The 13,778-nt window shown below is 38.2% G+C and overlaps 1 protein-coding gene across 15 annotated transcripts in view; it reads right to left on the bottom strand.

Moving 5' to 3' along the window:
* The window catches only part of FAM135A (family with sequence similarity 135 member A), a 123,397-nt gene that overhangs the window by 11,291 nt on the left and 98,328 nt on the right, over positions 1-13,778 (bottom strand). For all 15 annotated transcript variants that reach the window (XM_060283321.1, XM_030859203.2, XM_060283328.1 and 12 more), the window contains 4 exons: positions 12,652-12,743; positions 12,055-12,152; positions 9,553-9,704; positions 7,841-7,951 (listed from right to left, as the gene is read on the bottom strand). In XM_060283321.1, the coding sequence (XP_060139304.1) occupies positions 7,841-7,951; positions 9,553-9,704; positions 12,055-12,152; positions 12,652-12,743 (453 nt within the window). The remainder of the gene's footprint in view (positions 1-7,840; positions 7,952-9,552; positions 9,705-12,054; positions 12,153-12,651; positions 12,744-13,778) is intronic.

Below are 13,778 nucleotides of genomic sequence, written 5' to 3'. Positions count from 1 at the left end.
TTTCTGGACTGCACAATTACATGGTTTACGTATGAACGAACACCGTAATGGTAACTTTCACCTTCATTATCTCAGTCGTCCTGATATATATATATATATATATTTTTTGCAGTACGCGGGCCTCTCACTGTTGTGGCCTCTCCCGTTGCGGAGCACAGGCTCCGGATGCGCAGGCCCAGCGGCCATAGCTCACGGGCCCAGCCGCTCCGCGGCATGTGGGATCTTCCCAGACCAGGGCATGAACCCCTGTCCCCTGCATTGGCAGGCGGGCTCTCAACCACTGCGCCACCAGGGAAGCCCTTCCTGATATTTTTGGCTGCTCATTTTTTTTCTGAAAAATTTAATGAGTTTTAAAGCAATTCATATTGACTCATCTCTGGTTACTTTCTGGAACTGGCAAAAATAGCAGTTCTGCACTGGTGGCTTTGCACTCCAGGGAACATTTAGCAGTGTCTGGAGACAACGCTGTTTCTCACAAGCAGGGGGTGGGGTATGTGAGGTGCTGATGGGTGTGTGCTCTACTGGCATTTAGTGGGTAGAGGCCAGGGATGCTGCTAAATATTCTACAACGCACAGGACAGATCCTGACAACACAGAATATCCAGCCTAGAACGTCAAAGTGCTGAGGCTGAGAAACCCTGTGCTTTCTAAATGGACATAGTCTACTCAATATTAAACTATTCTTATTTTTACTCATTTATTTTAAATACATTTGAAAGAATTTGCTTCCTAAAATAATGTAAGCTGCTGCTGATGCTTTCCTACACTTTCAGAAACAAAATACAAATGTTAATTACAAATCAAGTGATACCTATTATTAAACACCTCAGTAATCTGCTGGAAGAAAAGATTGTCTTGTACCATAGTAGCACAGCAGGAGACTTCTTTAATTGTTATATTTTATTTGTCAGAATTCAACAGCTGGTTAAGAGATTCTAAGCAGATGTTTTTAGGAAGATCTTAGAATGAGGATACTTTGTTCTTGAAATTCCAACAATGGGTAGATTGTTCTTTGGCTCTTTTTGAGCCCTCACCAAGGAATACAGGAGAGCCCCTGAGCCTTCTCTCTATGTAATCTTGACTACTCAGCACTGCTGTCACCTCATCTAGGTACAGTATACTGTTTACCTTCCACGTTGCTCTAGGTTCCTTCATCTTTCTTTCCCTTGATATTCAATGAGGACATGCTAGCATGCTGCAACTATATTGTGTAAATTATTGATATATTCTATCAGCAATCTGTAGGATGCTACAGGTTTTTTAGTTAAAATTAAAAGCTGCTATAAAATTTAATCATTGTTATCATATGATATTGCTTATATGTGGCATCTAAAAAAAAGGGTACAAATGAACTTATCTATAAAGCAGAAATAGAGTTACAGATGTAGAAAACAAACTTACGGTTACTGGGGGGAAGGGGAGGAGGGATAAATTGGAAGATTGGGATTGACATATACACACTACTATGTATAAAACAGATAACTAATAAGGACCTACTGTATAGCACAGGGAACTCTACTCAATACTCTGTAATGGCCTATATGGGAAAAGAATCTAAAAAAAGAGTGGATATATGTACATGTATATCTGATTCACTTTGGTGTACACCTGAAACTAACACAACACTGTAAATCAACTAGAGTGCAATACAAATTTTTAAAAATTTAATCATTGTTTATAATTGTAATGCCTTAATCAAAAAAGCTAATTTCCTTTTAAACGTAACATTTCTGTAGCCCTCTACAATATCTATTGTGTTCACAAAACAACAAAGGCAATTCACACTTAGTAAATACCTGATTTTTACAAAAAGATAACATTTCTTAATTGCTTTAGAAATCACTCAAATTACTTCAGGCTTTTAAATGCTTCCTTAATTTTAAAATAATGAATAGCTTTTGATTAAGGAACGCTATTAACCAATGATATGTTGCAGAGAAAAAGACTGTTTCAAAATGAAGACCCACAGGGGAGTCTTTGCTTAAATAAACAAGGGAAGAATGTAGAAGGCTGGATTTTGCTTTAGACAGGTGATTTTATGCGTTCTCAAAAGAATAGGAAATTGGCCATTCAGAAGAAACAGAAGCAATAATTGGATCAGGGCATCAAAGACTTTATAGCTTTAGCAGAGTAAAATATAAAAGAAGTTATCTCTAGGGCTCTTGATTGTTTAAAAATATCTGAGAATAGCAAACTGGCTACGTAAATTGGTTAAGTAAACACTGCTCTATGTTTTCCTGTTTTATTTACTTATGTTTCTGATGTGAACCCATATATTTCTACTTTGTGAATAAAGAATTTTATGTACATATACAGGTGTAGCAGTTTCCTAGGAATTGACTACTCATTTCTCATAATTCTTTAGATGATTAAAAAAAAGGAAAAAAACAGCTCAGAGAGACCTGTTCCAACTCCCATGACAGTATTATAATTTTAAAATCAATTAATGAATATTTGTTAACATTTAAAACTACAATTAGGATAACCGTCTCAAGTTCTTGAAAGTATACGTCACTGGCTTAACACGACCTGGTCTGACCACGCATGATGGCTGTGGTACCAGCTTCTGGGCTGAGGCGGCGTCTGGCCACTCTGGGCATCACACGCAAAGTGGGGCAACGGGGCTCCTACTTCATAAGGTTAAACACACGTGTATGACATGCTTGGGTGGCACCTGGAACACGGTATGTGCCTTGTGTGTTGGCTATTATTTATTTCTATATTTAGTATTATTTAATGTACTAGTTATTATTAGAAAACATAGTATGCTTTCATGCTATGTTCCATAATAATACTAATTCAATTCAGGTGTATACTAATAAATTCATTTCTAGCTATAAGTAGAAATCTTAAAACACAAAAACAATTTTAATAAGTCATTTGAACAATTTTTATAGCTAGTAATATTGACAGTTCTGCTAAAAAAAAAACCTCCTAAAATAGATTTATGATGTTAATGTGACAGCAAATTTCTATAATCTATAATACTATTTTAGTTCAGGCACCTCTTCATTTAGAGCTATTTTTACCAACTAATATTTACTGAGTTTCGTGCTATTCAGACCATAATCATTTTACATGAATTATCCATTCAACCTTTAATGGTCTTGTGAGGAAGATACTATTATTCCCATTTTACCAATGAAGAAACAGAATTACTTAATATTTAGATCAAGTAACCTTTATCAGTGTCTCAGCTAAAACTAGTATCTATGTGTGCCTTCAAAGTTTGTCTCTTAAACAGTGCTACACTGGTACAACCGGGGCGGGGGGGGGGGAGATGAAAGTCCTGCCATACATTAAAAGGCAAATAATAAATTAATAACCTGTAAGGAAAAGTTTTAACTAATCCTTAAAAAATAACTCAAGTACAAAAGACCTACTCATATCTACTAATAATTATAAACTTAGTGATACAAGTATCTGTTCAGTCAGTTGGGAAATGCCATGAATTACAGAATTTTTACAGTAGCAGCACCGGTACAAACTCCATGGCTACTCACAATGCTATACACATAGCTACATGTAATGGTTCTAGTCAGGGTAAGTTTTTCTCACATGAGAACTACGTGATGTATTTGATTTTGTAGGAATATCTTGTGGTTTTGTGAATCAAGTATGTATTTCTGTGTACTGTAAATACCTTACTGTTGCTACTTTTTACCCTTAGAAACAAAATCCCAAAACTCCACCTACAAAAGAACTTTTCTTTCACTGATTCTAATAACAGGCGACACATGAAATAACCATTCCCAATTCTCTTTCTCATATTGACAGCAGTATTTAAGGCAGAATCTTGAAAAGGTTAAAACAAGACTCAAATGAAGTGGGCTGTATTCAATGACTAAATCTGTCTAGTGTTCGTATCAAATGTTTCAAGAGCAGGATGGAAGACATGATGAGAGGAATGAAGATGAAAAGTGGATTTAAAAGGCCAGGGCTTAAGTTTACAAGTTCAAGCTACTTCAGCCTTCACCAAATACATGGGTTTGATTTTCAGCTTACCGTACAATATTTGACCTGCTTTTGGATACCAAACATAATATTGAAAAGATCACTCATTGATTCAGTGGGTTGACAGCGAACGCCTACTAGGAAGAACTACTGTGAATGCTGAGGGTATGTCGGGGGGCGGGTGGGAAAGGGTTGTCATGACAGATCCCACTGAAGGAAAAAAGGCTGAGATACATAAAAATGACTGACATGAGACAAGCTATAACGACTATGATAAAAGAGGTTCATATATAATGTTATAGCAGTTCAGAGACGACGTTAACAATCTTGGGATGTGTTATGCAAAGAAAAGAAGTGGGGTCAATCGAGGATGACACTGAGGTGTTTCAAACCAAGTAATCTAGAGGACAGAGTAACATTTAGAAAAGGTCAAAAAAAGAGGCAGCAAAAGAAGAAACTGTCAATTTTAGACACATTTAGTTTGAAATATAAGCACAGATATGTAGCAGGCAAGTGAGGAGTGGAATTCATTACTGTCGTCGGTCCTGAGACATGAGATTTGGGATATGAAGGCATGTGCTGGTACTCTGCCAGCAGAGGCGCACCGAATCAGATAGGGCAACAAGGAAAGCTCCGGAGAGCAGGTGGTGCTGGAGTGTAATTTTAGAAGATGAAGAGAATCAGTGCTACACAGATGGGCAAACGCACGGGGAGGAATGGTGGCAGAAGCAGCATGGTGAAGGCGAGGAAGCACAAACACGTGAAAAGTGACTACAGCAAAGGATGCCCGTCTGCAAAGAGGAAGGTACAGAGCACATGAAAGGACCAGGAGCCAGATTATACAGGATTTGATGCCCTAAGCCATGGACTCTACACGTCATCCTGAGAACTAGAAGGTACTCTGGAGGATTTTTGAACAGGACCAATACGGTCTGATTTAATTTTTAGAAAATCATTTCATCCAATGAGGAAGTGAGACAGAGGAGAAGGGGGGCATACAGGAGGCAGGGTAACCAGTTTGGAGGCCACAGTGATCATCTAAGTGAAGGTGATGGAGGCTGGACGAAGGCAGTCACAGAGTAAGGAAAGGGAGGCTCCACCAGGGCCAAGCAGGCTGGACGTCGCAGGGATCGGTAACTCAGCAGATGGGGGAAAGGGAGAAAGAGAAGTCAAGAACGACTTCTAAGTTTCTGCCTGGGTAGATGCAGAGAAGCCAATCTGAGGGGAAACAGGAGGTGTCTGAGCACACTGCACAGGAGGCACCCATGAGACATCTAAGTGAATATACTCTGAAGGCAGCTGCACACACAGGTCTAGGTATGCTGATGCTTGCAGGCCAACAGAAGGAAGTAGGAAAGTCCTTGCTTGACGGCCTTGACTTTCACAGATAGAACAGGAAACAGAGCCATTTGTGGAAGTGCAGGCAGCAGCGGTAGTTTAAGTCTGAGGAAAGGAGGTGAGAAACTTTGAAGGGAATGAGTAGAAAGCTACTAAGAGATAACCAGACAGGGAAGCCACGGATCTACAGCAGTAGTGATGTGCACGTCTGCGTGTCCTTTGTGGCAGAGCTCAACAGGCTAGGTGAAGAAGCGGTAGTACAGGTTTGCTAGTTGGCTACGATAGAAAGCAAAGGGTGACAGTGTATGAATGATGAAAGTGATAATTCAGAGTCTGAGATGGGTCAGGAAGGGGATGAAACCCTGAGGCACAGGGTCATCTTAGGAAGATGGAGTAGGGATCTTAACTGAGTCTAGAAAGCAGGCGAGAATAAGGGAGTGAGAGAGAAAGGACTGGCTGTTAAAGTGACAGAGTGGAATACTGGTTGAAATTTCTGGGTGGAGTGTAGCCATAGGTAAGGGTTCACAGTGGAGTGGAATAGAAGTTTACCAGAGTTGAGAAAGGCTCTGTAATGCTTCGTGAATCATCTAAAGGGTCGGCTCATCAAATTACCAAAAATGATGCCAGGATTAAGTATATTAAGGTTCAAGAAAAATATCTTTTCCGGGCTTCCCTGGTGGCGCGGTGGTTAAGAATCTGCCGGCCAATGCAGTGGACACGGGTTCCAGCCTTGGTCTGGGAAGGTCCTACCTGACGCGGAGCAACTAAGCCCGTGAGCCACAACTACTGAGCCTGCGCTCTAGAGCCCACGAGCCACAACGACTGAGCCCACGTGCCACAACTACTGAAGCCTGTGCGCCTAGAGCCCATGCTCCACAACAACAGAAGCCACTGCAATGAGAAGCCCACGCACCGCAACAAAGAGTAGCCCCCGCTCGCACAACTAGAGAAAGCCTGCAAGCGGCAACGAAGACCCAATGCAGCCAAAAGTAAAATAAATAAATTAAAAAAAGAAAATCATACAATTAAAAAAGAAATATGTCTTTTCCTAAGCATAACTGTGTAATAAATATTTGTCATGAACTCTTGTCAAAGTTCTCACTGCAGATGCAAGGAAGGCGCAGGAGAGCATTATACTGAAGACGACGAGAAGGCTGAGGCTCAAAGAAGCAGTTTCACGTGGCGGTGGAGAAGTCACGACTGGGAGGGATGGAAAGCAAGAGGACGGGCTCCCGCTCTAGGTGGGCCTCAGTAACTGAGGAATCAAGAAATCCAGCTGCTTCTATGGCAGGCCTGTGTGGTCTGGACTGCTGCCTTTTTTTTTTGGTAAATAAAGTTTTTTTTTGAAATGCAGCCGCACTCACTAGCTCATGTGTTGTCTATAGCTGTGTTTGGGCTACAGTGGTATGTTGAGTGGTTACAACTGAGATCCTACGGCCCACAAGCCAAAATGTTTACTATCCAGCCCTTTAGCAAAAAAGTGTGCCACCCTCTGCTCCACAGCCGGGGGAGTGGGCAGGCGGGGGCGGGCTGGGGAATAGCCAGCTTTCAGTTATGGCTCCACTTTCAGCAGGAAGTGGCGATCACATTCTTTGAGGAAGGTACAGATGAGGGCAGTCTCTTCTCCTCAAGCGGAGACCTCAAAGGACACAGTGGAAAGAATGTGCCGGGAATCTGTGAGTGCGAGGATGAGTCCAGGAGAGAGGAAAGCTCACAGGCGAGGTCACTTACAGAGCGTGAGAATGAATGGCCAAGGACCAGCTGGGGACTTCCGGGAGTAAAAGCTTAGAATACACATGCAAGATGGGGAATACATTTAATAACTGGTTAATGAGAGATGAGTAACAAGATCCATCTAGTGGTGAGAATCTGAAGAAGGAATAACTATTAATGGTTTCGTTTCTGACATTTTCCAGAAATGCTTATAATAGGAAAGTAAAAAAAAATGTGGCAGTTTAAAACAAAGGCTGAGGACTGGGGTTGGGGGTAGCTAGAAGGACAGGAGGGCTAGGACATGCAGAGGCCTAGTTCAAGAACTTAACTTATAGCTGGTATGAATTATAAAGGCCAAAATTTTTAGGATAACTTCAAAGTAGCTGTGCACCTCACAAAAAAATAAATACAATCATGTAAAAAAAAATTAAAACATGCTATCAACTGCTTAGTTCTGTGAGTCTATTTCACTATTAAGAAATAACAACTGACTGATGGTTTTTTAATCACCAGAAAGACATGTTGATAATTGATTTGTTAAAGGTTTATTTATTTACTTATTATTATTATTATTATTTTTTGCAGTATGCGGGCCTCTCACTGCTGTGGCTTCTCCCGTTGCGGAGCACAGGCTCCGGACGCGCAGGCCCAGCCGCCATGGCTCATGGGACCAGCCGCTCTGTGGCATGTGGGATCTTCCCAGACTGGGGCATGAACCCGTGTCCCCTGCATCAGCAGGCAGACTCTCAACCACTGCGCCACCAGGGAAGCCCAAAGGTTTATTTTAAAAAAGGTTTTCAAGTGAGTGTTTTCAAAACTGTTTCTATATACTTACCGGCTTTATTACTAAGCTTGTATAAGAAAGTCTGGCGAGGGTCTGAATGATCTCGACATGTCAGTTGCAAAAGAGAACCTGATTTTTTCCATTTCTGCATAAACCACAGACCTAGAGAGTTATAAATGGTATGTGATATGTGAGAGTTATAAACCGGAAATACATAGTACCATATGCCAACGTTATTCATTCTAATATATATATTTCACTTCAAAATATATCTCCCAAATTAGCATTTTGTTGGCGAATAAAAAATATATTTGCAAAATATTTCCATTTTCTGATAACAAATATAAACACACAGACACACAGAGGTTAACGATGGGTTAATGGTGGTTGACAGAGGGCTTGTTGTTTATTTCTACTTCATTAGGTAATGAAATAGGTAATGGTCTATGAAGAACACATTTGGGAAAATTATACCTTTAGATATACTTGTTCAAATTATAATGAAGCAGAGGGGGAGTAAACTTTAAACACAGTAGTAGATCCACATGCCTGAGCACGGCGCCTTTAGACAATCACAGGTCAGTCATGGGAGACTGACTGGATAAGGACCAACTCTAAGGATGAGCAACTGGATAATGTTTTCTAGTAACAGCTGAATGTAATTTCAGTGTCATATTTAATTGTATTTCTTTATATTACCAGTTACCCGTATTTAAGTGCATCTTCCCCTTAAGTGAAACCTCAATCACTCTGGAGCTGGTTTTCAAGATTGTAGACTACTCATTTCTACTTTTGTTGATTCTATTACTGAGGTGAACAGGGGAGGAAAAGAGGGTAAAAACCCTTTAACTGATTAAAGCTGCCAACTGAAAGTCTACCTGGGGAAAAGTTTAGTGAAGAAAGAAATTCAAAAGAAAGAAATTCAAAGTACTGCATCCGATTCATACTGGGTTCTATTTTGTACTATTTATGGATTTCATTTTTCTCAAGCCCTCTTCTTGAAACTGTAAAAATCTACAACTAGCTAGATTTTGAATACCACCATTTGAAATGGGATACAAAGGAAAATGGTATGGTTTATTTGTCAATGAAAGAAGTAGAAGAGAAAATGGAAATAAGAGTTTCAAGGCTCAATGAAAAAAAGTCAGAATGAAATCTAATTCTTACAATGGGAATCAATTGACTAAATTATAAAAGCCATTTTAAAATTCTAATGGAAAAACAAAGCCAAATAAAGGGCAAATCAAGTATCAGATCCTTCTTAATGAGCATATTTATTCTAATCAAAATTGGGGTCTTAATTTTTACTTTAATTTCTTTTAAAAGTTTAGAATTTATTTTCTCATAATATCCCTTTATCACTATCAAACCAAAATCAGAGTTAATGTTCTATATAAAACATTTTATAACTTTAAAATGTATTAAGCATAGGTATTTGTTATCTGCTCAACTAATGGAACAACAAAATAGCCTGTTTATAAGACTAACATTTACTGAAAATATTTAAAACAGTTTAACGATAAAAAGGGAAAAAATGCTGTTGTGACTTGACAAATATCTCAATATGACATCATTTTCTGAAATGAGTTTTGTCAGCTTATTTCACGTGCATGACAAAATAGAAAAATAGATACATCTTTTGTTTCATGAAATTCCAAGTACATGACAAATCTGCTCTAAAATAAACACCAGAAAATATTAAATTTGTATTTAAATCTTCTCTCCACGCCATAATTTTTGTACTGGACAATAAAACTTCTTACCTGTATTAACAAGAGCACTGCTGTTGTAGAGCGTACCAAGGTGAGGTCCAGAGAGTGATAGAAAGGTATGAAGTTTGTCAAGGTAATATTTAAACCGTGGCCTTGTAAGCACTGAACGGATTATTAAATTGCCCAACGAATGTCCAATAAAGCTATAAGAGAAACAAAATGACATTTCTCCCATAGTATTAGTTTAAAAAAAAATAAAAGCTGCTATCACTGTACATAGATGTGAAATACTAAGCATTTAAAATGTTCTAATATGTTTTAAAACTATGGTTTGATACTCTGAAATGACATAACTTACATTTTGAAGCAAAAAATGTGAGAATGTAGCAGAAAATTCCTATTATTATAGAGTTTGCATACTTACTCTATAGAAATAGGATACTACTTATCAGAAAACTCCTATTATTATAGAGTTTATATACTTACTCTATAGAAATAGGATACTACTTACCAGAAAATTTTTACTCCTAGTTCGTAAATACTTAGAAAGAAATACATTTTAAAAGCGCTAATACATTGACTAGATGATAAATTTGCATCTTTAGGTACACACACCAATTATTTACCTGTCAAGTCATGATTTAAAACAAAATAATGAAGTTATACGTATAAGCATGATTTAGGAGACATTATATCCCCATTTCTCTTATTCTCTGGTCCACACTCCAAGGTGGGGAGTTCTCTAAGTACTTTCAAGCCACAGGAAAAAAAATGTGCATTTTCTGACAGTAAGTCTAAAATTATACCAAAAGAATAACTAATACTTATAAAGCTTTTCACCTTTATTAAGGAATAGTTTAAATCAAAAGAGCCTTTTTGCCTACCATTATTTTATGATAGACAGTATATGAATCCCTCGGGACAATTAACAGTGAAAGAAGAAAGGCTGAAAGCTGTCTTAAAAGTGGTTTACAGATATAACTAATTTACAGACATAACTAGTGAGAAGCTACAAACTTCCTGAAGCTGTGAAGTAAAGTTTGATAACGAACAGTCCTCATTCAACCAAATCAAGCTTTTGGATAATGGTTGATTATAACTGACCATCTAATCTAGAAGAGGGCATACTTTCGTGGATGAATAAAAGAACTGAAAAAATAGACTTATTTTCTCATCATAAAATAACAAATTAATAAAAGGAATACAAGATGACTATAGAAAATTTAGTAAACAGATGAAAAATCCATAAATGAGAATGACTAGAACAAGAAAACAATCTCTCTCCACCCTCCACATACTTGCATCTCCCACCATATTTTAACAGAAATCTGTTTTTAAACGGTGACTTCAAATAAAAACCTGCTCTCTCTGTTCTCTGTCCCTACTCTGTACTTCCAAGAGGAAGCAAACTCTACAAAAGCCTAGAGTATAAAGAGCCAGCTTCCTCCTCTAACCCAGCTGGGATATGAAACTCATCAGTTTACTCTTCTCTTTTTGAGGCAGGAAGATTAGTTTTGACTTTTTCTTTAATTCTTACCGGACTAGAAGAAACAAATGCTTTTCTCTCCCCCATGTCTATTCACAACATCTGTGATTAAATAATAAGACATGTTGATTTGATCATCATCTCCTGCTTGTGGAAAGCTGACTCTCAAAGTATAGTCATGACATGTTGAAAGTATTTTTACAGTTTCATGTTTTAAATATATATCCATTTCCCTATAACCTTTCTTTTTGGTAACAGCTTTACTGAGATATCATTCACATACCATACAATTCAGCCGTTTAAGGTGTACAACTCAACGCTTTTTAGTGTATTTACGGAGTAGTGCAGCCATCACTACAAGAAATTTTAGAATATTTCACCACCTTAAAAAGAAACCCTACATTCTTTTTTTTTTTTTAAATAATTTTATTTATTTATTTTTGGCCATGTTGCGTCTTCGTTGCTGCGCGCAGGCTTTCTCTAGTTGTGGCGAGTGGGGGGGGGCTACTCCTTGTTGCGGTGCGCGGGCTTCTCATTGCGGTGGCTTCTCTTGTTGCGGAGCATGGGCTCTAGGCGCACAGGCTTCAGTAGTTGTGGCACGCGGGCTCGATAGTTGTGGTTCGTGGGCTCTAGAGCGCAGGCTCAGTAGTTGTGCACAGGCTTAGTTGCTCCGTGGCATGTGGGATCTTCCCGGACCAGGGCTCAAACCCGTGTCCACTGCATCAGCAGGCGGATGCTTAACCACTGCACCACCAGGGAAGTCCAACCCTACATTCTTTAGCTATCACCGCCCCCCCCTCCCCCCACTATCTCCCCTCTCCCCCAGCCCTAAGCAGTCACTGATCTACCTCTATCTCTATAATTTTGCCAATTCTGGACAATTCATATAAACAGAATTATATAATATGTGGTCTTTCCCTAAAATCTTTTTATTTTTATTCTCTTTAAATTAGAGTTGTGGTATCCTATATTTCAGAATAGGACAACAAAATTACCAGAAATTCTGTGTGATTTTTTTATAATTCATAAAGATATAAAAACCATTTATGTAATATTATAGAAGTTACCTTATTTTTGAGACTGTTAGACTATATATCTGAATATATTGTATTATCTCGTCCAGAAGGCGATCAGTCATGCTATCAAAATCAGCGAAAGTATCATTCTAAACAAAAGCGAAATAGATACGTTATATACTGAATATGTGTAATTACATAAAACACTGAATATAAACATTATTTTTAATTTAGGTATTGAAAATATGGTTAAAGACCAGTGGTTTTTAAAGAAGTTAGTGAATGTAATATTCATTATATTAAAATGAACAAGTAGTGAATTTCTAGGGGAAAAAAAGGCTCACTGTTCTTAACACTTCATTTAGGTAATCGTTTAGTCCATTATCAACACTGAACATAAGGTTATTTATAATGGTTTAATTAAAATATTTGCACAGAATGTGAAATTCTAGGAATTTTGCACATGTAAAAAGCTCATAAATCAAACTGTAAATCGCTTCTACTTCCTTAGGCTACACATTAATTGTTAAACTTCATAGAAGTCAGAAAAATTATATCTACTACTACAGGCGTTTTGCAGTCAGCAAATATTTAGGTAGAAACTGGTAGAAAAATGTGTGCTTCCACCGAAAACACAGCTATCTGTACCTGATTTCTCTCAGACATAAGAAAATCAATTCTTTCCCCAGGCAGTCCAAGTTCAATGTAAGTTTTTACTAACCGGAGATCTGCACTGTTACCTAGAAAATGAAGAAAATCAAAGTTATACCTAAGGGACGAGATAAAGCAAAAGGTACAATGCGCACCCTCATACTCTGTTACACTTCTTGGGGACAAGCGTAGGCCTATGCCAGCTGTGAAGAGACAAGGCCCTGGGAACCAGAATCCTCAGTGTCTATTTCACAGCAGATTTCCATCAGCTGGCAATGGCCTCCAACAGCCTGTCTCTTCAGAGGTCTGGTCGCATTGATGCTCTCGCCACCGCCCCCGTCCCCCCAGCAGTGTGTCTGTCTTCCTCCCTATAACGTGGGATAGTGTGTTTCTTGAAGATTTCAAAGAGGAATTTACCAGAGATTCTACTGGGCCAAGAAGCCTTTCTTGGAGGATAATTCTTTGAAAATTTTATTAGTGGGGGGAAAGAGGTTAGTATTAGAGATCTTTTATTCCTTGAGTCACGGTTTTGTTTTTCTTAAAGAAAAATCTCCAATTTCATAAGAATTTACTAGCTCAGACCTGTGTTTAGCATTTTTATAATCCATAGAATCTTTTGTCAATTTGTTGCTACAGAATCACCTTATAACACAGTAGTAGTCTGCTAGTCCAGAGATATTTGGTGTCTTCTAACATAGCTCCTAACCAAGAAAAATAGGCTGTCGAGTAACCGAAACAGCTGTCACAAAACCACAGCAGTGAAACAAGGTATTAAGAAGTTAAGTTATACCCTGATTAATCAGTGAATCTTTAATTCTTAGGTATTGATTTTTCTTGTCCATAAGGTTTAAAGCAGCAAGCTAAAAGGGAAGCAGAAAGATGATCAAAGGGAGACAAAATGATTGCCACGAGGTGACAGCTGACAAAAATAATAAAAAGAGAGAAGACAGAAAAATCCGAAGTTAAAATAAATAAAATGTTGGCGTGTGGATGTCAATTCCATGGAAAATTTACTTTACAAAGAAATCTAATATTATACTCAGCAAAATTAAGCACATCTCTGTTTTAGAGAGTATTTAAGATTTAATTAATATCAGCAATTCAGAAATCTTTTTTCAGGTCAA

Source organism: Globicephala melas, chromosome 14, assembly GCF_963455315.2.
Source record: "Globicephala melas chromosome 14, mGloMel1.2, whole genome shotgun sequence".
NCBI classification, from domain to species: Eukaryota; Metazoa; Chordata; class Mammalia; order Artiodactyla; family Delphinidae; genus Globicephala; species Globicephala melas.
Note: the sequence above shows the minus strand (reverse complement) of the source record. Positions and strands in the feature narration are given on the sequence as shown.